This window comes from Panthera leo, chromosome D3 (assembly GCF_018350215.1).
Source record: "Panthera leo isolate Ple1 chromosome D3, P.leo_Ple1_pat1.1, whole genome shotgun sequence".
Taxonomy (NCBI): Eukaryota; Metazoa; Chordata; class Mammalia; order Carnivora; family Felidae; genus Panthera; species Panthera leo.
The window spans coordinates 41,350,528-41,377,557 of NC_056690.1; the positions used below are offsets into that span (position 1 = coordinate 41,350,528).

At 35.9% G+C, this 27,030-nt stretch overlaps 1 protein-coding gene across 4 annotated transcripts in view; it reads right to left on the reverse strand.

The window, feature by feature from the left end:
• SMCHD1 (structural maintenance of chromosomes flexible hinge domain containing 1) overlaps positions 1–27,030 on the reverse strand; it is a 167,728-nt gene that overhangs the window by 69,668 nt on the left and 71,030 nt on the right. For all 4 annotated transcript variants that reach the window (XR_006195121.1, XM_042909996.1, XM_042909997.1 and 1 more), the window contains exons 26-34: positions 23,601–23,749; positions 22,596–22,684; positions 21,900–22,018; positions 17,894–18,061; positions 10,511–10,636; positions 8,438–8,517; positions 8,046–8,203; positions 6,352–6,467; positions 4,633–4,697 (exon numbers count right to left, since the gene is read on the reverse strand). Coding sequence is in view for 3 of the 4 variants with exons in the window: in XM_042909996.1 (XP_042765930.1) it covers positions 4,633–4,697; positions 6,352–6,467; positions 8,046–8,203; positions 8,438–8,517; positions 10,511–10,636; positions 17,894–18,061; positions 21,900–22,018; positions 22,596–22,684; positions 23,601–23,749 (1,070 nt within the window). In the remaining variant the exon portion in view is untranslated. The remainder of the gene's footprint in view (positions 1–4,632; positions 4,698–6,351; positions 6,468–8,045; positions 8,204–8,437; positions 8,518–10,510; positions 10,637–17,893; positions 18,062–21,899; positions 22,019–22,595; positions 22,685–23,600; positions 23,750–27,030) is intronic.

Consider the following 27,030-nt stretch of genomic DNA (forward strand, 5'->3'; position numbering starts at 1 on the left):
TCTCTCTGTCTCAAAAATAAACGTTAAAAAAAAAAAATTAAAAAAAAAAATAATCACTGTGAATATAAATGGACTAAATGCCCCAATCAAAAGACACAGGATATCAGAATGGATAAAAAAATGAGATCCATTTATGTGCTGCCTACAAGAGACTCATTTTAGGCATGAGGATACCTGAAGATTGAAAATGAGGATGGAGAACCATCTAAGAGCCACCCAGGAGCCCCAAACAAACTAGATTTTAAAACAGACTGTAACAAGAGATGAAAAAGGGCACTCTATCATAATTAAGGGTCTATCCATCAAGAAGAGCTGAAATTTGTAAATGTTTATACCCCCACTATGAAAGCACCCAAATATATAATTATCACAAACATAAATAAATGTATAGATAATAGGGAACTTTAATACTCCACTTACAACAATATACAGATCATCTAGGCAGAAAATTAACAAGGAAACAATGGCTCTGAAGGACACGTTGGACCAGATGGACTTAACAGATATATTCAGAACATTTGATTCAGAACACACTCTTCTCAAGTACACATGATACATTCTCCAAAACAGATCACATATTGGGTCACAAAACAGTTCTCAACAGGTACAGAAAGACTGAGATCATACCATGCATATTTTCAGGTCACACTATGAAACTTGAAATCAACCACAAGAAAAAATTTGTAAAGCCCCCAAAAACACAGAGGTTAAAAAACTAAAGAATGAATGGGTTAACAAGCAAATTAAAGAAGAATTTTAAAAATACATGGAAGCCAATGAAAATGAAACACAACAGTCCAAACACTTTGGGATGTAGAAAAGCACTTCTTAAGAGGAAAATACATTGCAATTCAGGCCTATCTTAAGAAGCAAGAAAGGTCCCAAATACACAACCTAACCTTACACGTAAAGGAGCTAGAAAAGGAACAAAAATAGAGCCTAAAGCCGGCAAAAGAAGGGAAATAATAAAGATTAGAGCAGAAATAAACAATATAGAATCCAACAAAAACAAAACCCCCCCAGCAGAATCAATGAAACTAAAAGCTGACTTTTTGAGAGAATAAACAAAATTGATAAACCACTAGCCAGACTTATCAAAAAGAGAAGACCCAAATAGATAACATCATGAATGTAAGAGGAGAAGTCACAACCAATACCACAGAAATACAAACAATTATAAGAGAATACTATGAAAAATTCTATGCCAAAAAACTGAACAATCTGGAAGAAATGGCAACACTCACACACTACCAAAACGCAAATGGGAAGAAACAGAAAATTTGAACAGGCCCATAGCCAGAAAAGAAATCGAATCAGTTATCAAAAATCTCCCAAAAAGTAAGAGTCCTGGGCCAGATGCTTCCCAGGGGAATTCTACCAGACATTTAAAGCAGAGTTAATACTTATTCTTCTCAAACTGTTCTAAAAATACAAATGGAAGTAAAGCTTCCAAACTCATTCTAAGAAGCCAGCATTACCTTGATTCCAAAACCGGACAAAGACCCTAATAAAAAGGAGTATTACACGCCAACATCCCTGAGGAACATGTATGCAAAAATTCTCAAGGAGAACCTGGGTGGCTCAGTCAGTTAAGCGTCCAAGTTCAGCTCAGGTCATATCTCGTGGTTCATGGGTTTGAGTTCTTCATTGGGCTCTGTGCTGACAGCTCAGAGCCTGGAGCCTGCTTCTGATTCTATGTCACCCTCTCACTCTGCCCCTCCCCCACTCAGGCTGTCTCTCTCTCTCTCAAAAATAAACATTTAAAAATGTTTTTAAAAAATTCCCAACAAGCTACTAGGAAATCGAATTCAACAGTAAATTAAAAGAATTATTTACTATGATCAAATGGGATTTATTCCTGGGCTGCAGGGCTGGTTCAATATTCACAAATCCAAAAACGTGCACATTAATAAAGGATAAGAACCGTATGATCCTCTCAACAGATGCAGAAAAAGCATTTGACAAAATACAGCATCCTTTCTTGACAAAAACCCTCAAGAACGTAGGGATACAAGGAACATACTTAACATCATAAAAGCCATATGTGAAAGGCCCACAGCTAATTATCATCCTCAATGGCAACAACAGAGTGCTTTCCCCCTGAGATTAGGAACACAACAGGGATGTCCACTGTCACCACTGTTGTTTAGCATAGTGTTGGAAGTCTAGCCTCAGCAGACAACAAAGTGAAATACAAGGCATACAAATTGGAAAGGAAGAAGTCAAACTTTCACTCTTCCAAGATGACACAATACTTAGTCTACATGGAAAATCCAAAAGACTCCACCAAAAAAACTGCTAGAGCTGATCCATGAATTCAGCAAAGTCGCAGGATGTTAAATCAAAGTACAGAAATCGGGTGCATTTCTATACACCCATAATGAAGAGAAAGATTATATTAGGTAATTGATCCCACTTACAATTGCACCAAAAAACGTACAATACCTAGCAATAAACAATAGAAAGCTTATGAAAGAAATTGAAGACACAAAGAAATGGAAAAACATTCCATGCTCGTGGATTAGAACAAATATCGTTAAAATGTTGATACTATCCAAAGCCATCTACACATTCAATGCAATCCCTATCAAAATAACACCAGCATTCTTCTCAGAGCTAGAACAAACAATCCTAAAATTTGTATGGAACCACAAAAGACCCTGAATAGCCAAAGTAATCTTGAAAAAGAAAGCCAAAGCAGAAAGCATCACAAACCCAGACTTTAACTGGTATTACAAAGCTATAATCATAAGGACAGTTATGGTATCGGCACAAAAACAGACACATAGATCAATGGAATAGAGAACCCAGAAACAGACCCACAAATATGTGGCCAACTAATCTTTGACAAAGCAGGAAAGAATATTCAATGGAAAAAAAAGACAGTCTCTTTAGTAAATGGTGCTGGGAGAACTGGACAGCGACATGCAGAAGAATGAAAATGGACCACTTTCTTACACCATATACAAAAATAAATCCAAAATGGATGAAAGACCTAAATGTGAAACAGGAAATAATCAAAATCCTAGAAGAGAAAACAGGCAACAACCTCTTTGACCTCAGCTGCAGCAATTTCTTATTGACAGGTCTCCAGAGTCAAAGGAAACAAAAGCAAAAATGAATTACTGAGACGTCATCAAGATAAAAAGGCTTCTGCACAGCAAAGGAAACAATCAGCAAAATTAAAAGGCAACCAATGGAATGGGAGAAGATATTTGGAAATGATGTATCAGATAAAGGATTAGTATCCAAAATCTATAAAGAACTTACCAAACTCAACATCCAAAAAACCCACAAATGATCCAGTAAAGAAATGGGCAAAAGACAGGAATAGACGCTTTTCGAAAGAAGACATCCAGATGGCACACAGACATATGAAAAGATGCTCAACACTGCTCATTATCAGAGAAATACAAATTAAAACCACAATGAGATACCAACTGACACCTGTCAGAATGGCTAAAATTAACTCAGGAAACAAAAGATGTTGGCAAGATATGGAGAAAAGAGAACACTTTTGCACTGTTGGTGGGAATGTAAACTGGTGCAGTCACTCTGGAAAACATGGGGAGGTTCCTCAAAAAATTAAAAAATAGAACTACCCTATGACCCAGCAATTCCAGTACTAGGAATTTATCCAAATACAAAAATGCTGATTCAAAGGGGCACATGAACATCACTGTTTATAGCAGCACTATCAACAATAGCCAAATTATGGAAAAAGCCCAAATGTCCATCAACATATCTATGTATCTATGTATCTATCTATCTATCTATATGTATATGGAATACTACTCGGTGATGAAAAAAATGAAATCTTGCCATCTGCAACAATGTGGATGGAACCATAGGATATTAGGCTAAGTGAAATAAGTTAGAGAAAGACAGATATCACATGATTTCACTCATAGGTAAACTGGAGAAACGAAAAGATGATTATAGGGGAAGGGAAGCAAAAATAAGATATAAACAGAGAGGGAGGCAAACCATAAGAGACTGTTAAATACAGAGAACTGAGGTTTAATCGGGGTGTGGGGGTGAGGGGTGGGGAAAATGGGTGATGGGCATTAAGGAGGGCACTTGTTGGGATGAGCACTGGGTGTTATATGTAAGTCATCAATCACTGGATTCTACTACTGAAGCCAAGAGTACACTGTATTTTAACTAACTTGAGGGAAAAAAAAAGCAAACAATTTTCATATTTCACAGCAGAGGTCCAGAAAACAAAAGCAACAATTCAAGTGAATTCAATCCAAAGTAATTTAGTAAAACTGTAAAACAAAAACAAAAACAAAACTAGTTCAGTTACCTATTTTACTTCATACCTTTTAAGTTTTGAACTATAGAAATGTATATATTATAAAGTGCTCTGGCAACATAATGTAAATTTTTCTGATCCTAGTTTTGAAAGTTAATATAACCATCACAACAATCCTTCCCCAAACCATTTTACAAAGCTTACAAACAAAATACTTATTTTCTCAAAATAATTCCTGAGAAAAATTAAAACACTAACATTTTCTTTTCAATCATAAATTACTTTTTCCCCAGCTGAGCCAGACAAACACCATCAAGGCTGAAATCACTTTATAACAAATTATGCATAAAAATATGAAATGACTTGAGAAGTACCTGAAGTAGAAGCAGCCATCTTCTTTGTCATTATCTTTTATTTTATTACAACTAAATGTTTCTGCCTAGAAAGGAAGTAGGAGAGAAGGAGGGGAGGGAGAAATCAGGATGAAACCTTTATATTTCCACTAAACGCAAATACAGATCACATCTGGATTTATAAATACATACACACACAGCTATACATATGTATCTTTACAATGCATTAAAATTAAAACAAATTTTTTTTTACATTTATTTATTTTTGAGAGACAGAGCATGAGCAGGGGAAGGGCAGAGAGAAAGGGAAACAGAATCAGAAGCAGGCTCCAGGCTCCGAGCTGTCAGCACAGAGCCTGATGTGGGGCTTGAACTCACGAACCATGAAATCACAACCCGAGCCAAAGTCGGATGCTTAACCGACTGAGCCACCCAGGCGCCCCTACAATGCATTTAAGATTCAATAATGAGATTAGTCATGGGGACAACCATTAAAAAAAAATTTTTTTAATGTTTATTTTTGAGAGAGAAAGAGAGAGACAGAGTGTGAGCAGTGAAGGAGCATAGACAGAGGGAGACACAGAATCTGAAGCAGTCTCGAGCCTCTGAGCTGTCAGCACAGAGCCTGACTCAGGGCTTGAACCCATGAACCGTGAGATCATGACCTCAGCTGAAGTCGGACGCTTAACTGATTGAGCCACCCAGGCGCCCCTGTGACATACCATGTAAAAGGTACACAAAAGATCTCTGTGGGGGTGACATGGTAATAGCAGCTTGATGGGACTGACCGTATAAATTAAGGAAGCTAGTTAAAGCTCCATGTGGCTACTAAGCACTTGAAATATATCTGGATCAAACTGAAAGGTGGTGTAAGCATAAAATACACATGAAATTTCAAAGACTGGTAACATAAAAGAATGTAAAATCTCATTAATAAACTTTAAATACTGAGTACATGTTTAAGTGGTAACTTGATGTTAGGTTAAAACTACTTTAAAATTAATTTTACTTCTTTTTACTCTTTTAATGTATCCACTAGAAAAATATAATGTGTGACTTGTATTATATTTCTATTGGACTCTGCTGCTTAGACCCTCAACTATTCTCACCACTCTACCCTCCCTCCTGTATCCTGTAAGTATATCATCACATCTCTTTACTGTCTCATTTTATATATTATCTCTTAGTGGTATTTAACAGTGCCACTGTCCTTTAGAATTTTTTTAGATGTTTATTTAATTTTGAGAGAGAGAGAGAGACAGAGGGACAGAGAGAAGGAGAGGGAGGGAGGGAGACAGAGAGAGGGAGAGGGAGGAAGGTAGGGACGGATGGAGAGAGAGGGAGACAAAGAATCCAAAGCAGGCTCCAGGCTTCGAGCTGTCAGCACAGAGCCTGACTACAGGGCTCGAACTCACAAACTGCAAGATAATGACCTGAGCCGAAGTCGGCTGCTTAACTGACTGAGCCACCCTGGTGTCCCTGTCCTTTAGATAATTTTTAAGTGTAAAATATCTTAAAGTTCAAGGAATATCACAATGTAGGCTACTCTTTTTCAAAAGAATCAACACTTAATTTTGAAACATATTCTAATATACTCATATATACATACATATCTCAAGTGATGAAGTGGGTTAATGTGTAGTTCTTCAGTATATACAGACTGCATTCTTGCATTAAATTACATTTAAGTTAAAGGTAAGAGTTAATTTTAACTTCTAAAAATGCTTCCCCAGAACTTACATTTGCTGGTGGTCGGTTCCCACTGTTAGACAGCTGCCACATTTTCATGGAAATACGTGCTGGATTAATATTTTTGATGATACTGTCATCTTCAGAAATAACAGTAATCATAAAATCTGTCATGGTGAATATTAAAAAATTATTTCCTAGTCCACTTAATGAATTAGGTTAAATAACCGTACGTCTTAAAGTGTACATTTTGTTTAAATGTTAATAATGAAATTCTGAAGAAAACAAAACCATTCTGTAATCAGCATTCCCCAATAATCTGTCTATAAAAATGTACTAATCATGACAGACAACTCTAATGCTAAATCTCTTCCAGAAATCTAACGCATACATCTTTACTATTATTAATCCTTTGCCTTATTTTCACAATCTGCCTTGCTAGAAGTTCTACCATGCAAGACCAAAAAGGTTAGACTGTGGATACTCAGCAACACAGAATTAGGCAACTGGTCATAAATCCATGTGCTTTACGTATTCTGAGAATTCAGTGTATATTTTACGGTTTTATTCACTTGGCACCCATATGATGGGTATAATTTTTTAAAGTTTTGTTTACTTAGAGGGAGGGAGGGAAGGAGGGAGAGAGAGAAAGTGCAAGTGTGCACAAGCATGTGAGTGGGGGAGGGGCAGAAGGGGGGGAGAGAGGGAGGGAGGGAGGGAGGGAGGGAGGGAGGGAGGGAGAGAGAGAGAATGAATGAATGAATGAATCCCAAGCAGGCTCCGCACCAGCAGCTTAGAGACTAACGTAGGGCTAGAACCCACAAACCGTGAGATCATAACCTGAGCTGAAACCAGAGTAGGATGCTCAACCGACTGAGCCACCCAACCTGAGCTGAAACCAAGAGTAGGATGCTCAACCGACTGAGCCACACAGGCACCCCTGATGGATATAGTTTTTTAATGACAGGAAATAGGTCTTACCTCTTGAAACAGACTTAAAATTATGAGTATAAAGGCTATGTATATATGTAACAATTATTAAAAATTATTAATTTTATAATCTAAACTTTTTGGTCTGCTTGTTTCTACTGCTTATAACTATGTATATGAATTCATCCCTTTAAGAAAACAAAGTCTTCAAGAAAATTACCCATATAAAGTAAATACCATTTCCTATTGAAAATAGGAAGACTACACTGCCAGACTACACTGAAATTATCTGCTTACTTAAGTGTTTTCTACAGTAGACAGAACTCATTGGCAATTGTTGTATTCATTATTGGAACCAAGAGCCCAATACAGTGTCTGGATACCGCATGTATTTAGGAAATGTTTTTTGTTCTGAAATAGTTTTAATAATAAATTCTGATGTTTTCACCCAAATTAAGTTAAACAATCCTGGTTCTATTTGGTTGAAGATGACATTAAAACCTATTTAATAGAACTGCCACAGTTCTTGCCATCCTTCTTTTGCAGAACTTCACAATCCAGTGAATGAGCAAACACAAACTCCATTACCACAGGCTCTCAGCTTATGTACAAACTTTCCGTTCATTCTTGACCATTAAGGGAATGTACAATAGAGATGAAAGAAGATATAGTTAAATCAAACATTTTCTTTGCCATTTAAAATGCTATGCAGGCTTGTTTTTCATCATGCTAGATATCTAGAATAAATAATTTATTCCACTAGTGTAAAAAGCAATTATCATTACAAATCTATTTGAAATTTGTGACTTACTCACCAGTGAAAATACCCCCTGCTAAAAAGGAAGCATCTTTGTCATATTTAATATTGAGACGAATAGGTTTTTCAGGGTCCGGAAGAATCATTAACTTAATTATAGGTCCTTCTATGTTACTTTTGTTATAAATGGCTCTAACCTGCATCACATGTTCTCCTCTAACAGGAGGGAGAAAAAGAGAGACAAAGAGTTCTAATTACATTATAGTTATAGCTTAAAAATTGAGACAACTTATACAAAGTTAAACTCATTTACAAAACCTCTCTACTCCTGTTCAGTTCCATCTACTACCTAACACTAAATAGAAGGCTAATTATTACTCTTAACTTCGGCAAGGAATAAGAAAACTCAATTTTTATATGACTAATAACTATCAAACTTTTGGTTCTTACCTAGGGGCATAAACACTGAACACTCCCAAATTAGCCCTGCCCCTTTCATCTGTTTTATGCTGTTGGTTTGAAGGAGTAAGCTAAAAACAAAACAAAACAAAACAAAACAAAATGGTTAATTAGACAATTCTAGAGAACAAATTCTTTTCCCCTATTACAATGTTCTTTTCCTCCATTATTATTTTAACATTTGTATTTGCACACACTTCTACAATCTTTGATTTCCTAATCTGAACTAGTAGAAATAATGCAATATATAATTACTTAACCCAAAGGACAACTTCTCATCTTGATCAATTAAACTATAATTTAGTGTATTTCAGTTACTAAGTTGCAGAATTCAATGCTCACTGCTTCAACAGCAATGATATTTCAAGTGAAGGTTGGTTATACAAACACTGAAGGTACATTCCAAAATGGGGGCTGAGGAGGTGGGGTGGGGGAATGGCACAGGTGAAATAAACATAAATATACCACAAATATACATTTAAGTCAAGGCATCAAGATAACATGTCCATTGTTACTCATCTTTCTCTTCATGTTTACTCAGACGTGTTCCTTAGACCTCTGTTGCAACACTACCTTCTTAGTAACAACCAAGCTTTCACTTTCCAATGAATAAAAATCAATGGTACTCATCACTGGTTAAAAGAATCTCTCAGCCTTCTACAAATACTTCTGTGAAACTAGACTAATATTCTTATTTGTGGTAGATAATAATCAGTTTAACTCTCCTAAACGCAAACACTGACAACAAAAGTGAATTTGTAAACTGTTGTAGCAGAATATCAGACTCTTTCTTAAGCTCTGATGTCCATTTCTGCTTAATGGAACCTAAAAATTAGGTAATATGGTAGGTACATGCAAAAAAGCAATAGGCGAAAATGAGAAGGCACAATCAAAATGACAAAATAAAAGCCTTTATTTTACTTATCTCATTTACCCTTTGATCCATTTACCTCTCATCTTTCTCAAAGTATTTCTTCCATCTGGGTCCTAAATTCTTGTTGCTAAGCCCAAGAAGCATGTCTTCTACTTCCGGGTGTATAGCAGCAATACCACAGTCTTTCTTAACAGAAAGACTGACCCTGACTATTTTACTATGAAAATAAGTCTATGTGGATCCCAAGCCATTCTTGGCATTTTAATCTCCCATATGACTTTTAAGATCAACGTGTCAGGTCCTAGAAATCTGTTATGAGTTTTTATTGAATTAATGGATTATTTTTAAGACAACTGAATATTTACATAATCTCAACTGTTTTTATCCAATAAAATGATAAAATGTTCATAGAAGGATACTTAAGCCTGGCTGAAGACAACCCCAGGAATTGTCTCTGTGCTGCCTGGTAACAACCTGACTGGGACAAATTAATTGACTTCATTAGGAGGGACTATGTCACAATACAACTTTGCAAGGGACAAGCAGCTTCTCCCATTTCCCCTCACAGGAGGGCTTCCAACTCTGTACCAGGCACCCCAAGTTCCCACTAGAACCCAAGAAGCTGGCAATCCCAGTGCTCGTGTAAACAGGTGGTACCTAATCTAGGACTTCTTGGTATTAAGCACTATGTTTGCCCCCAAACATTACAAGGCGATACTCATGCTTGCCCCATATCCTAGAATATAACTCAGTATAAGTCTAGCAGCTATGCACAGGCCCTGGTAGCACTCCATAAGGTATGGAGGACAGGTACTCACATGATGCTTTTTGATCACCTTTAGCTTAAGTTTCTCAAGTAATGCCTATTCCTTAACCCATATTGTAGGTGACTATATTTGCCTTTACTCACTTTCTCAGTGTCATCTATTCATTCTAATCTGAAATCCAAATACATACTAGTATTGAAAGAATCATAACTGTAGAATACTGCCCCTTATTACATTGCTTGCAAGATATGAAGTTTAGTTCCTCAAAATAATTATGAAAAATCTTTAAGGTGATTTAAACTAAGCAATAATCAAGGTTATGTAAGACTATATTTTTAAAAATATGACATCTAATAACATTATGACAACGAAACCCAAAATTTTAAGTAGACGAAAATTATGTAAGGATGTTTTAAAACTTACCTTTAAATTGTTAGCTTTCACAAGACTTATTTTGACCTGTGGTACAGGTGCTGGATTGTCCCACTGATCACAAAGTTGAACAATGAGAGGATTCTGTAATTCTCTTCCATTAATCACTGGAATGGACTAAAACAGGTATAAATATTTTCAAAAGCATTAAAGCATATGTGCCAAATGATATAATTACTACTTGTACACTTATTAAATGATCATTTAATTTATCTTGGTTCTAATCACAAATGGCTTCTTCATCTATTAAAATAGACTTCTGAAAGTGAATTATATTGTCACCAGTGATCATCATCTTATAGAAGTAATTAATAATAATAAAAGTCCAAAAAAAAAGCATTTGACATTATGGCTTTTAACACATCCCTAAAAGTTACATATTAGAATGACTTCAATGGGGGCATCTGGGTGGCTCATTCGGTTGAGCGTCTGACCATTAATTTTGGCTCAGGTCATGATCTCATGGTTCATGAGATCAAGCCCCATGCTGGGCTCTGTGCTGACAGTGTGGAGCCTGCTTGGGATTCTCTCTCTCCCTCTATATTTCCCTCCTGCAACTCGCACACAGTCTCTCTCTCTCCCTTTTCCTCCTTCTCAAAAATAAATAAATAAGCATTTAAAAAAAAAGGAATTACTTAAAAGCTTATCTTAGGTTCTCAGATTTAGCATTGGCTGTCTATGGTTTAGCTCTTCTGTCAAGGACAAGCACTCAGGCACTTTACATGAAGCAGTAATACACAGCTTTCTACCACTCATTAAACAGGACTAGAAAAGAGAGGGAAACAAACAAGAGACTCTTAATGATAGAGAAAAGACATATATATGGGTTGACGGAGGAGGTGGGTGGAAGATGGGCTAGAGTGGTACTTAACGAAGACACTTAGGATGAGCACTGGGTGTTGTATGTAAGTGATGAATCACTGAATTTTACTCCTGAAACCAGTATTGTACTGTATGTTAACTAAATAAAATTTAAATTAAAAAAAAGAAAATGCATACAAACATACATACATAAATAGGACTAGTTGCTGATAATCTATACAAAAACGCTTGTTTTTTTCCTCCATGTAACGGCTGTGTAATTCTGGGAATTTCCTTGTTGACCTATTTGTACTGAACATATCAAAAGGAAACACAGTGCCTAGCAAGAAACCTGATGAAGTTCCAATCTTATGTATCATATTTTAAAAGCTGAAAAAAATATTGGAGAGAACCGACTAGTGAAAAAGTAAAATTGATTTATCATCTCTTTCCTATTAATAATGTTCCCTCTGCTTCCTCCAAGCCCCACTTTACTAGAGGTAGTTGGTTACCAAATTAGGAGGTTGCTAAAAGTGGGGAAAATACTAATGTGTTTTGAATAGGACTTAATTTTTCTTAAAAAAATAACTTTAAGACTAGTTTAGTTAAAACGCTTAACGATCACAAATTTTACATGGCTATAGTTGACTATATTCCATCTGCCAAAGTTTATTAAAAGCCTGAATTTAAAAATCAATGACAGTTTCCAAATGCAAACATTATCATGGTACTTTATTCCTAAACACATTGTCTACCCATCACAAAGTAATTACTTTTAAAGAATATTCTTTAATAAATGACTTGTAGCCTAAACTGTTAGTCACAGAGTTGTCTGAGAGAAAGTGTGTGTGTGGGGGGTTGGGTGGGAGGAGGAAGTATCCAAAATCAAATGTTCATAATTACAAACCTCTACCACTTTCTAATATTGGAATGTAACTTAATGTTTCAGGATTTCAGATTCCTCATTTATAAAATAAGAATGTTAAAAAGTGCATAATGTTAAGACTAAATGAAAGAACATATGTGTATATTAATGTAACATTTATACATTTTTTTCTATTTATCAGTTAGGTGTTAAATTAGTTCCCCTTTTCCACTTCAGATCCTATTAGGGGGAAGGTAGGGTCAAGATTTAATTAGGACCTAACAGATACATTCAGAACATTTCATCCTAAAACAGCAGAATACATATTCTTCTCTAGTGCATATGGAATATTTTCCAGAATAGATCACATCCTGGGTCACACAAATCAGTCCTCGATATAAAAAGATCAAGATCATACCATGCATATTTTCAGATCACAACGCTATGAAACTTGAAATCAACCAAAGGAAAAAATACACGGAGGTTAAAGAACATCTTACTAAAGAATGAACGGGTTAACCAGGAAATTGAAAAAGAGATTAAAAAAAAAAAAAAAAAAAACACATGGAAGCCAATGAAAACGAAAACACGACAGTCGAAACCCTGTGGGATACAGCAAAGGCAGTCCTAAGAGGAAAGTACATTGCTATTCAGGCCTATCTCGAGAATCAAGAATGGTCTCAAATACACAACCTAACCTCACGCCTAAAGGAGCTACAAAAGCAGCAGCAAATAAAGTCTAAAACAAGCAGAAAAAGGAAAATAATAAAGATAACAGCAGAAATAAATGATATAGAAACAAAAAAACCCAGTAGACAGATCAATGAAATTGAAGGCTAGTTCTTTGAAAGAATAATTAAATTGATAAACCACTAGCCAGACGTATCAAAAAGACAGGACCCACAAAGATAAAAATCAGTAACGAAAGAGGAGAGATCACAACCAACACCACAGAAATACAAACAGTTGTTAATACTATGAAAAATTTTATGCCAATAAACTGGGCAATCTGCAAGAAATGGACACACACGACCAAAATTCAAATGGTAAGAAATAGAAAATTTGAATAGGTCCACAGCCAGCAAAGAAATTGAATCAGTTATCAAAAATCTCCCAACAAAAAGAGAGTCCTGGGCCAGATGGCTTCCCAGGGGAATCCTATCAGATGTTTAAAGCAGAGTTAATACCTATTCTTCTCAAACTGTTCCAGAAAATAGAAACGGAAGGAAAGCTTCCAAACTCATTCTACGAAGCCAGCATTACCTTGATTCCAAAAACAAAGACCCCAATAAAAAGGAAAGTTATAGGCCAATATCCCTGATGAACCTAGATGCAAAAATTCTCAACAAGATACTAGGCAAATCAAATTCAACAGTATGTTAAAAGATTTATTCATTGGGGTGCCTGGGTGGCTCAGTTGCTTAAGCATCCAACTTCGAATCGGGTCATGATCTCACAGTTCATGGGTTCGAGCCCTGCGTCAGTCTCTGTGCTGACAGCTCAGAGCCTGGAGCCTGCTTGTGATTCTGTGTCTCCCTCTCTCGCTGCCCCTCTCCCACTTGTGCTCAGTCTCTCCCTCCCTCTCAAAAATATACATTAAAAAAAAGAATTATTCATTATAGTCAAATAGGATTTATTCCTGGGCTGCAGGACTGGTTCAATATTCACAAATCCAACAACCTGATACACAACATTAATAAAATAAAGGATAAGAAACCTATGATCCTCTCAATAGATACAGAAAATGCATCTGACAGGAGCGCCTGGGTCGCTCGGTTGGTTAAGTGACTGACTTCGGCTCAGGTCATGATCTCGCAGTTTGTGAGTTTGAGCCCTGTGTCGGGCTCTGTGCTGACAGCTCAGAGCCTGGAGCCTACTTCAGATTCTATGTCTCCGCCTCTCTCTACCCCTTCCCTGCTCACGCTCTGTGTCTGTCTCTTAATAATAAATAAACATTAAAAAAAAAAAAAAAAAGAAAATGCATCTGACAAAATACAGCACCCTTTCTTGATAAAAACCCTCAAGAAAGTGGGATAGACAGAACATATCTCAACATCACAAGGCCTTATATGAAAGGCCCACAGCTAACTATCATCCTTAATGGGGAAAAACTGAGCGCTTTCCCCCTAAGGTCAGGAACACAACAAGGAGGTCCACTGTCACCACTGTTGTTCAACATAGTACTGGAAGTCGTAGCCTCAGCAGTCAGACAACAAAATAAATAAAAGGCATACAAATTGGCAAGGAGGAAGTCAAACTTTCACTCTTCCAATATGACAAGATACTTACTCTACATGGAAAACCCTAAAAACTCCACCAAAAAAACTGCTAGAGCTCATACATGAATTTAGCAAAGTTGCAGGATATAAAATCAAAGAAATAGAAATTGGCTGCATTTCTATACACCAATAACGAAGCAACAGAAAGAGATATCAGGAAATTGATCCCATTTGTAACTGCAGCAAAAACCATAAGATACCTAAGAATCAACCTAACCAAAGAGGTTGATTTGGATCTGTACAGTGAAAACTACAGAAAGCTTATGTAAGAAACTGAAGAAGACGCAAAGAAATGGGAAAACATTGCATGCTCAAGGATCAGAAGAACAAATATTGCTAAATGTCGATTAAAGTAATCTACACATTCAATGCAATCCCTATCAAAATAACACCAGCATTCTTCACAGAGCTAGATTCACAGAGCTATAATTCTAAAACTTATAGGGAACCAGAGAAAATCCCAAACAGCCAAAGTAATGTTGAAAAAGAAAACCAAAGATGGAGGCATCACAATTCCAGACTTCGAGCTGTATTACAAAGCTGTAATCATCAAGGCAGTATGGTACTGGCACAAAAACATATAGATCAATGGAACAGAATAGAGAACCCAGAAAGGAACCCACAAATATAAGGCTAACTAATCTTTGACAAAGCAGGAAAGAGTATCCAATGGAAAAAAGACAGTCTCTTTAGCAAATGGTGCTGGGAAAACTGGACAGCGACATGAAGAATGAAACTGGACCACTTTCTTACACCATATACAAAATAAATCCAAAATGGATGAATGACCTAAATATGAGACAGGAAATAATCAAAATCCTAGAGAAGAAAACAGGCAAAAACCTCTTTGACCTCGGCCAGAGCAGCTTCTTACTAGACACGTCACCAAAGGCAAGGGAAACCAAAGCAAAAATGGACTACTGGGACCTCCTCAAGATAAAAAGCTTCTGCACAGCAAAGGAAACAGTCAACAAAACTAAAAAGCAACTGATGGAATGGGAGAAGATATCTGTAAATGATGTACTGGATAAAGGGTTAGTATCTAAAATCTATAAAGAACTTACCCAACTCAACACCCCCAAAAACAAATAATCCAGTGAAAAAAATGGGCAAAAGACATGAATGGATACTTTTCCCAAGAAGACATCCAGATGGCACACAGACACATGAAAAGATGCTCAATCTCACTCATCATCACAGAACTACAAATCAAAACCACAATGAGATACCACCTCACACCTGTCAGAACGGCTAAAATAAACAACTCAGGAAACAACAGATGTTGGTGAGGATGTGGAGAAAGGGGGACAGTTTGGCCCTGTTAGCAGGAATGCAAACTGATCCAGCCTCTCTGGAAAACAGTACGAAGGTTCATCAAAAAATTAAAAATACAACTACCCTGTGACCCAGCAACTGCACTACTTGGTATTTATTCAAAGGATACAAAAATGCTGATTCTAAGGGGCACATGCACTCCAATGTTTATAGCAGCACTATCGACAATAGCCAAAGTTTGGAAAGAGCCCAAATGTCCATTGACTGATGAATGGATAAGATGATGTGGTATATATACACTATGGAATTATTACTTGGTGGTCAAAAAAAAAATGAAATCTTGCCATTTGCAACAACATGGCTTAGGCTAAGAGAAATAAGTCAATCAAAGAAAGACAAATATCACATGATTTCACTCATGTGGAATTTAAGAAACAAAACAGATGAACACAGGGGAAGGGAAGGAAAAATAAGATGAAAAAAAAGAGAGGGAGGCAAACAATAAGAGACTCTTAAATACAGAGCACAAACTGAGGGCTGCTGGAGGGGAGGTGGGTGAGGGGACAGCTAAGCAGATGATGGGAATTAAGGAGGGCACTTGCTGGGATGAGCACTGGGTGTTATATGTATATAAGTGATGAATCACTGGATTCTACTCCTGAAACGAATTACTACACTGTATTGTTAACTAACTTGAGCTTAAATAAATTTTTTAAAAACAGAATTAGGAAATTTTAGGAATACCAGACATTCAGTGATTACTTTTACAGCCTTATCTACATATAACCATTTCTTTAACGTAATGAGAAATCAGTTTTTTTAAAGCTTCTGGATTTCTATGGTATCTGCAAATTAATCTTCTAAAAATCTTTTGAGTTAAACTGTCATTATTTTTGACATTCCCCAACACAAATCCATATAAAAAGATGACCATGTCAACATTTTTTCCACCTCAAAGGTAAACAATTATTTCATAATGTCATCAACCAACAAATCCTTTATTGACTTCATTAAACACAAAGTGTATTACTTATGTAGTATAAATGCTCCCAAATAAAAAAGCACTGGCTTTACAGTAAAACTCCTCAATCAACACATTACAGAAAAAAATTTTAGAGCTCACTGTCACCACTTGTTTATCTATTTTAAATTCACAAACCAAAAAGAGCAATCTCAAACTAGACCACAGATAATGTATACTTTTCTTAGGTGATGTACTCCTTTAAAAGTAATAATTTCATCCATAACCATGGTGATAAGCTCATCTTCCTTTAGAAAAGTATGTAAGCTGTCATACCAACAGGTAGAGCCCTGCTAGACCAAAACTGAAAACAAAAATCCAAATATTTGAAAACCAGAATTCTAAACATTTAGTAAAAACTCAACAGATTTAACAGAAATTTGCAAGGTTTATACTTAAGATTTAACTATTTGTAAAGGAAGGCATGCCAATGTTTTCATGTGTATAATGACTTGATATCTGATGTGCTTTGTCAAACTCCAGAGAAAACATTTTAAGACGGTAGGACAGAACGATGAAACAAAATTGGGAAAAAAACAGTAACTGTTAAACCTGGGGATTCATTATGCTATTTTCACTTGTATGCATGTTCGAAAATTTCTGTAATAAAATTTCAAGGTGTGATTACACTCTTAAAAATTTTTTTTAATTTAAATTCTAGCAAAAATAACACTGTACATTTCTCAGTGTTCAAGTTATTTCCCTATTCTTTTTTTTTTTTTTTTTTCAACGTTTTTTATTTATTTTTGGGACAGAGAGAGACAGAGCATGAACGGGGGAGGGGCAGAGAGAGAGAGGGAGACACAGAATCGGAAACAGGCTCCAGGCTCCGAGCCATCAGCCCAGGGCCTGACGCAGGGCTCGAACTCACGGACCGCGAGATCGTGACCTGGCTGAAGTCGGACGCTTAACCGACTGCGCCACCCAGGCGCCCCTCCCTATTCTTTAACAAATGAGGACACAAGTGATGAATTAAATAACAAAGTATTTAGAATATTACTTTGTCCTTTTGTTATTGTTACCATTGCTATTTGCTGTTACTTCAACAGTAAAATATATCTACCCACTCACAACCTGAAAGTAATAAGCCATGTGATAGTAAATTCTTTCCTTCAATCAAGGCAGTTACTTACCTCCTTTAATTCTGGCCAGTCTATAAGGAGAAGTTTTGCTGGTGGTCCAGAAATTAGCTGCACTCGAATAAAGTCAGAAAATTCACGCCAAGTAAAACAAAGATCCTTATTTCCAGGAGGGCCTGGAATAAATTTGATGCCTTTTACACTTATACTTTGTGTATTTTCCTAGTGAGGAAAGGTACATTGAAAAGAGGGATGTAATGTTTAGTTTTCAAAAAAAAAAAAAGAAAAAGAAAAAGAAAATGTTGTCATTAACCCACTATGCATACAGATATGTTTCCGCATATAACTAATGGCAAATAATTTGCACACATACCAATACTGGCATACTATCAAATTCACTTCCTTGAAAGGAGAAGCTGAATTTCTTTTTTGTGAGAGAGAGATCTAAAAGGTGCTATGTCTTTTTATCTCCTCTTTTCCTAATTAACCTCTTATTTCCACCATCTGCTTTTTATTCCCCAAACAGCAAAGTGTGTGCTTGCCCAATAGTGTGCTGCCCAAAAAGTGCGCTTTGCACTTGTTCTTTCCTGATGTTTGCAAAATTCTTTACCAATCTACGTGGCCTTTCGTTAGGTTTCTGCATACAGGATACCTTAATCAGAGGGGTGTTCCCTGACTACCCTATATAATGGTACTGTTTCCACTACCCCATTTTATTTTTCTTATCCCTCATTTCCTACCTACTGCATGCTCTTCCCATTGTAAGGTGATCTCCAAGAAGGTAGGGGCTTTGATTTGTTACTGCCCAATTTCAGGTTCACAGCATATTAATGGGAATCAATGAAACTAGTCTATAATTTCTGCTATGTGATGGAATGATATAAACTAATTCCACAGTGGCACGAGTACTCTAGTATTCATTTTAACAATGACCCTTAATTTTTTTTTATGTTTATTTTTGAGACAGAGAGAGACAGAGCATGAATGGGGGAGGGACAGAGAGAGAGGGAGACAGAATCAGAAGCAGGCTCCAGGCTCTGAGCCATCAGCCCAGAGCCTGATGCGGGGCTCGAACTCACGAACCATGAGATCGTGACCTGAGCTGAAGTCGGACGCTCAACCGACAGAGCCACCCAGGCGCCCCAACCGTTAACAATTTTATCTCAAATTTGTGATGAGCACAAATCTGTTCCATCAGATTGAAAAAAAATTTTTATGTTTATTTTTGAGAAAGAAAGAGAGAGGGGAAGGGGGAAGGGCAGAGAAAGGGAGGCACAGAATCCGAAGCAGGTTCCAGGCTCTGAGCTATCAGCACAGAGCTGATACAGCTCTGGAATTCACGGACTGTGAGATCATGACCTGAGCTGAAGTCGGACACTTAACCTACTGAGCCACCCAGGTGCCCCTACTCCATCAGATGTTAATAATCAGTGTTAAAATTTCATGTTTGACATCCTCAACTGTTTGTAGAACATTTTCTGTACAAAGACACTGCAAATTAATTAAACTTAATTTCCACTCAAACTCCAATGAGTTCAGAATTTTTCAATATGTGGAAAACAAATATTCATTAGTAAAACATACTGATAACTGAAAATAATTTCATGTTTGACATTCTCAACTGTTTGTAGAACATTTTCTGTACAAAGACACTGCAAAATAATTAAACTTAATTTCCACTCAAACCCCAATGAGTTCAGAATTTTTCAATATCTGGAAAACAAATATTCATTAGTAAAACATACTGATAACTGAAAATATATAAAGTATAACCTAGAATTCCATATTTATTAGTGAATCATTAAAAGGCTTTTTGAAGACATGATTTCTTGTTTAAGTCCTGTTGGAAGTTATTCTGGTTTTACTTCCTATCTTGAAAAGGAAATTTGTATATGCATTTACAAACTGTAGATGAGTTCAAATAGAATTAAATATAAAATTCTGAAAGGTGCTATGGTCTAATGCTGAAATTATCAAAGGAATGTACTTCAGAATAGCAGTACATTTTATGCAAATGCAGAAATAATTTGAAGAATCAATAACATATTAAAACTACTTTTTATTTAGAAAAAAACACTATTAAAAAATAGTTTTAAAACAGAAGCCTCTGATTTTTTCTCTGTAGAGACTGGGGGTAGACTCCTGATGCTTGAAAACAAGTCAAGATGGTATACCTCAGTTGTAAAATGACAACAGGAGGAAAGTAAGTCACCTTGGCTGAAGAATAATGAGCTATGGAGAAAGGTGGGAGATTATGCTGTGGTAGGATACTTTAGGATATTTTAGTCCATACTAAGCAGATGAAGTCTAAATTTACAGTATAAAATGCTGATAGATCTAACAGGTGGCATAAAATGAGAAAGGAAAATGGACAATGGATTTGGTCAGGTGAAACGGAAAAAAAAATGATGAGTGCCTTGCCTTAGAATGACAAAAAAGGATGTGGAAACAGTATATACAACTCTTCCAAGGAGTTACACCATGGAAAGAAGAGAAAGAGAGCAACAGATGGACGGGGATTAGAGCCCAAGGATGTTTTGATGGGGGGGGGGGGGTTATAATTTGTCTTTTAAGATGAGAGGTAAGACAGGGGTATCTTGGGTAGTTAAGTGTCCAACTCTTGATTTCTGCTCAGGCAATGATCTCACGGTTTGTGAGTTTGAGCCCTACATCAGGCTCTGCACTGACAGCACAGAGCCTGCTTGGGATTCTCTCTCTCCATCTCTCTGCCCCTCTCCCACTTTACGTACTCCCTCAAAATAAATAAATACACTTAAAAAAAAAAAAGATGAGAAATATGACAGCATGTTTACATGCTGATGGGAATCTAATAGGGAAAACTGAAGAGGCAGGAAGGCAGGTTATAATTTAGGAGAAATTATTGAATGAAGATGGGTGTCTATGCATAAAGTGATAGGAGGCACAGGTTGCTCATGCATACAGCAGAAACATAGTTATCTTCTGATTTCATATATACATAGGGTGGAGACAAATAATGCAAAAACTTGAAAGTCAAACACTAAACTTTATCTTTGTAAAGTAAACAAAACATCATTAAAAGTTCTTTGGCACTAAGACATAGTGAGTTGTGTCGTGAGAACTAGAATACCATCAACAGATTAGTGAGAATAAGAAACTCTAGTAAGGAAGGGCAACAAAGAGACTACTCTTATGATTACTTTGTCAGGTTAAAGACTGTAATGGAGACTCTAAAAGGAAGAAGAGTTTTTAAAAAGCATTAAATGCCTTAACTGGATTCAGCTTTACTTGGGCCTTAGAATTCCTTTCTCACCTACTATGGCCTGGCAGGTTCCTTAAAGCCTGGACTCCCACATCTTTTTTTTCCCTGAGAGTTGTTTTTGATCTTTCCAAGCAGAATACATCATGTTTGCTTGTTTTAAACTGAAACGATTCCACTACAGTAATTTTTTTTCAAGCTAATCTCAAATAACTGCACAGCTGTAAATTTCCCCAATTTTTTCACTAGCATCCTGTTTAATGCAGGATGTAAGCACTAAAATTTTATTTATTTATGAAAAACTACCTTTACATACATATCAAAATATTTATGGATGACATTTCATGTATGACATACCAATGTATGGATGACATTATAACGTATGGAATTTGCTTCAAAATGATGGGGTGCCTGAGTGGCTCACTTGATTGGTTTCAGCTCAGGTCATGATCTCGCAGTTGGTAGGATAGAGCCCCACATTGGGCTCTGAGCAGAACCTACTTGGGATTCTCTTTCTCCCTCTTTCTCTATCCCTCCTCCACTTGTGCACGCGCTCCCTCTCAAACTTAAAAAAAAAAAAAGACATGGCGAAGTGGAAAGTGGTGATTACTGAGGCTGAGTGATAGAAACATGGGGATTACCTCTGCTATTCTATTTTTTGCATATGTTTAAAGTTGATCATAACAAAACCTTCTTAATCCCTTTTGTGACTTTGCATTGTTAACACCAAAATCAAACCTCTTTTGGTTATTTTAGTTTTTCCCAAATGTTGTTAAATGTAAACCAATGGCATAAGCCAACTGCTATGAAAAGTAATCATACCTGAAAAGTAGTTTTCAAATGGGAGCTGTCAAGTCCAACCCCAGCAATTCCCAACGCAGATAAAGAACTTGGTGAAAATGCTTGAATCTGATTTCCATACTGATCTGTAACTATTACAACTATATAAAAAAGGAAAGTTTAATTTTAACACTTAAAATTATGCTTAGGAAAACCACTGTAACTTTGTCCTCTTATGTATTTTTTTGTAAAAAATAATACTTGTTTCTTATATAATCGCTACCAAAAAAAAAAAAATCAACAATCTACTTAAGTATGCTTATATTTATTAAATATAACACTATTTTGATGTTAATCGTTAATCTTACTACAAAATTTGAAGAAAATAATTCAATATTATTCTAATTCAGGTAATATTCTAAATGTAAGAAAAATAAACGTGAATTCACTGATACGTTTACTTTGCACTTTTAATTTAATAGTTTTAATGTTAACTATTATTATTCTAACAAAAACCAGTATTTTCCCAAGAAACTATTTTTGCCAAAATGATTTTAAAGTTATGTCAGCCTAGGCAAAGACAGTAAAAACACAGCAATCTTTTCTAACAATAGATTTTAAAACACCAAATGTATATAAAACCAAAGCTTTCCTTTCAGATCATGTATGCCAAAATGTGAATGTAGGTAAGCACATATTCTAAAAGTATTTTAAAGAAAAAATGCAGACCATACTAACCTATTTCTCCTTGAAGCTCTTGGCCCATTTGTACTGTTTTTCCTCCTTTTAACTCACATTTTAAATGTTTAGGCTCATCAGGAAGTGGCCTGAAATTAGTTAAGAAAAGGCTTTAGTTCTACCTTTGACTGTAGAAAAAACTTAAGTTTTAATATGCTAAAGAGTAAGCATATATATATCACTCACTTTCTAAATCTTAAATACAACACCCCTCCAAAAATACCTCAATTTATATAACATCACTATTAAACTAAATGGAAACAGAGAAAAGACAGCTTGCAAAGTGTTAAATCATAGCATCCACGCTGGATTAAAAGGAAATTATGACTAGAGAACTGAGAAAGAAAAGGTGGGTCAGTAAAAATAACTCATCAAGAGATCAGGTGGCAGGTGGAGAGCAGTATATCTAAAAATTTTATCTCAACTATGGAGCCTGGAAATACTATGAAAACGGATGGAGGAATTCAAGTGAATAAGGTTACTGGAAGAGGTGAGCGAGAAACTGAGGCCAGGGTAAAAGATTTTTCTATATATATTTACATAAGTCTTCCCTTTTCTATCAGTAATACATAGTGGTCTGGTAGGACTCAGCTTTAATCACGAGCAATGAAAGAATTTTTCCTTCTGAGCAACACACTGATCACGCTGTATCTTTTATATTTTTTAATATCTGTCATTTCACAGGTGTTTTCACTGCTGCTTGCACTAGGAGGGCTTTCCTTTAATGACAGTTCTAGTTCTTACAGATACCAGAGGGTCATTAAGCACAGGGTATACTAAAGAATAAAATATTTAGGAATGGACTTAACCAAAGAGGTGAAAAGACTGATGAATTAATCACTATCTCCTGTGAAATTTTATTCCAAAGACAACCTACCTTATTTCACAGAAATTGCAATCTTTTCTACATTAAAAATAACTTTCACTGGTGTGCTTTGGAGACAAGTATTTTTGTTATCATATGCTGAATTTTGAAATACCTCAAAATATAATATGCCCACGAACCTTACTGTAAATGCACTTTCCAAAGACACATGATCATCTTGGAATGAAACCTGGCAATAGCGCATATCTTTCACAGATGTCGGTACTTGTACATCAGGAAGCAGACCCTGTAGCAAGTGTTCTTTGTTAATCTCAGGAGTCCAATTAACCTAAAAGAGAAATTTTAGACCTAAGAATAATATAAAGCTTAGCCTAATGTACTCCTAATGCCACTTATCTTACTGAAGAATCAAAGTTAAATTATAACCCATCTTTACCACCTCCAAAGAAAAAGAAAGTCCCTTTATGACCATAAATGACGGTGGTTCATACATATATTAGTGAGATTAAGAAGTTTCTCCCTCTTCTAAAGACTCCAACCAAAAAACTAGTACAAGTAATAAATTTAGTAAAGTGGCAGGATATACAATTAACACCCAGAAAACAGAAATGTTTCTATATGCTAAAAATGAAGTATAGAAAGAGAAATTAAAAAAAAAAAACAAAAAACCCTTTACAACTACACCAAAAAGAATAAAATACTTATGAATAAAGTTAACCAAAGAGGTGAAAGACCTGTACTCCAAAACCTACAAAATACTGATGAAAGAAACTAAAGATGACAAAAACAAAGGGAAAGATATTCCATGCCCATGAACTGGAAGAATACTATTAAAATGTCCATATTATCCAAAACAATCTACATATTCAATGCACTCCCTATCAAAATACCAACAGTATTTTTCACAAAGGCAGAACACATAATACTAAAATTTGTATGGTACCACAGGAGACCCAGAATAGGCAAAGAAATCTAGGAAAGAACAACAGAGCTGGAGGTATCATAGTACCAGATTTTAAGACATACTACAAAGCTGCAGTAATCAAAACAGTATGATACTGGCATAAAAATAAACACATAAATCAATGGAACAGAATAGAAAGCCAGAAACAAACCCACGATTATATAACCAATTAATCTAGGACAAAAGAGGAAAGAATATGCAAAGGGAAAAGCCAGTCTTTTCAATAAATGGTGCTGGGAAAATTGGACAGCTATGTGTAAAGGAATGAAACCAGACCAGTTTCTAACACAATACACAAAAACAGACTCAAAATGGATTAAAGACCCAAATGTGAGTCCAGAAACCATAAAAATCATAGAAGAGAACAAAGGCAGTAATTTCTCTGACACTGGCCATAGCAACATTTTTCTAGATAGGTCTCCTGAGACAAGAAAAACAAAAGCAAAAATAAACTACTGAGACCACATGAAAAGAAAAAGATTTTGCATAGTAAAGGAAACCATCAACAAACCTAAAAGACAATCTACTGAATAGGAGAAAATACTCGCAAATGACGTATCTAATAAAGGGTTAGTATCCAAAATATATAAAGAACTCCTACACCTGAATACCAAAAAAAAAAAAAGAGTCCGATTAAAATATGGGCATAAGACCTGAATACCTATTTCTCCAAAGAAGACATAAAGATGGCCAACAGACACATGAAAAGATACTCAACATTAGTAATCATCATGGAAATGCAAATCAAAACTACACTGATATCACTCTATACCTGTCAGAATGACTAAATAAAAAAACACAAGAAATAACAAGTGTTGCCAACCATGTGGAGAAAAAGGAACCCTCATGCACTGTTGGAAATATAAAGTGGTGCAGCCACTCTGGAAAACAGTATGAAGGTTCCTCAAAAAATTAAAAGTAGAAATACCATATGATCCAATAATTCCACTATTTGGGTGGAATACCCAAAGAAAACAAAAACTTTGGGTATTTACCCAAAGAAAACAAAACACTAGTTCAAAAAGATACATGTACCTTTATGTTTACTGCAACATTATTTACTATAGCCAAGATATAGAAGTAACCTAAGTGTCCATCAACAGACAAACAGATAAGGAAATGTGGTGTATATATACAGTGGAATATTATGCAGCTATAAAACACGTGGGATTATGCCATATAAGACAAAATGGGTGGACCTGGAGGATATTATACAAAGTAAAATAAGTTGGACAAATGCCATATAATTCCACTCATAAGTAGAATCTAAAAAACAAACAGTAACAACCAAATGAATAAACAAAAAACAGAATCAGACATATAAATACAGAGAACAAACTGATGGTTGCCAGAGGGAAGGTGTGGGCAGGGGGGTGGGGAGTACGGCAAAATGAGTCAAGGGGAGGGAGGTACAAGCTTCCAGTTATGGAATGAGTAAGTCATAGGAATAAAAGGTACAGCATAAAGAATACGGTCAACGATAGCGTAATAACTACATAACAGGACAGATGGTAGCTACAGTTGTGGTGAAGAGGCAAATTTGTCATCACTAGGTTGTGTGTAACCTAACTAAACTAACATAACATTGTATGTCAACTATACTCAAATTTTTAAATGCTTCCTCTTTGTCTTCACTGTTAATGTTACCATATCTTTCAGTGGAATAAAATTTTTTCAGTCATTTCTTTCACGTTGTGCCATAGGATTACCACTGTGGTTACTACAGCTTAAAAATAACATACACACTGGGGCGCCTGGGTGGCTCAGTGGGTTAAGCGTCCGACTTTGGCTCAGGTCGTGATCTCGCGGTCCGTGAGTTCAGGCCCCGCGTCAGGCTCTGTGCTGACTGCTCAGAGCCTGGAGCCTGTTTCGGATTCTGTGTCTCCCTCTCTCTCTGACCCTCCCCCATTCATGCTCTGTCTCTCTCTGTCTCAAAAATAAATAAACGTTAAAAAAAATTTTTTTTTTTTAAAATAAAATAACATACACATCAAATCAAATGATCATTTCTGAGAGTAATATTCAAATTTTTGTTAAAAGAAACCTCTTAATGGGGGCTTTGAATGAGATCTGGGTTAACTCCTATTCACTAAGATGAGAAAACAAATCATCTACCATTCTGGCTACCTTTGAGTCTTAATCCATTCTTGGATGCTTTTAGCTCTTTCATTTTAAATCTCTTGCATTCCACATACTAATTTGTTACTTGATCCCTTTTTTAAGTTGAGCACCCTACTTCTATCCTACTTTTTAACTTCCAATCTTTTCTATGTAAGAATTCTTAGTTCAACTTTCCCTTTTAGCCTTCTATAGTTGTGATTCTTAAGGTTTCACAGTTTAAGCTGTTCTAATCTTCTTAGTCACACCTTTTTAATTTTAATCATCTTTTATACTGTATCATATATATAAAAATATATGTAAATATATATGTAAGTCTGTACAGACACCTTTTTTTTTTTAATTTAAATAATGGAAAAAGCAGGAGTTATACTTTTCAAAAAGGCTTTCTTCCTCCCACTCTAGCCGTGCTATCCTTTCAATAGATTCCCAGCTCAGGGCTAACTTTCCTCAATATTGGAGAACTCTCTAAAGACCACAGAAATCACTTTAAAAACTATACATATAATAAAATAACATTTGATATC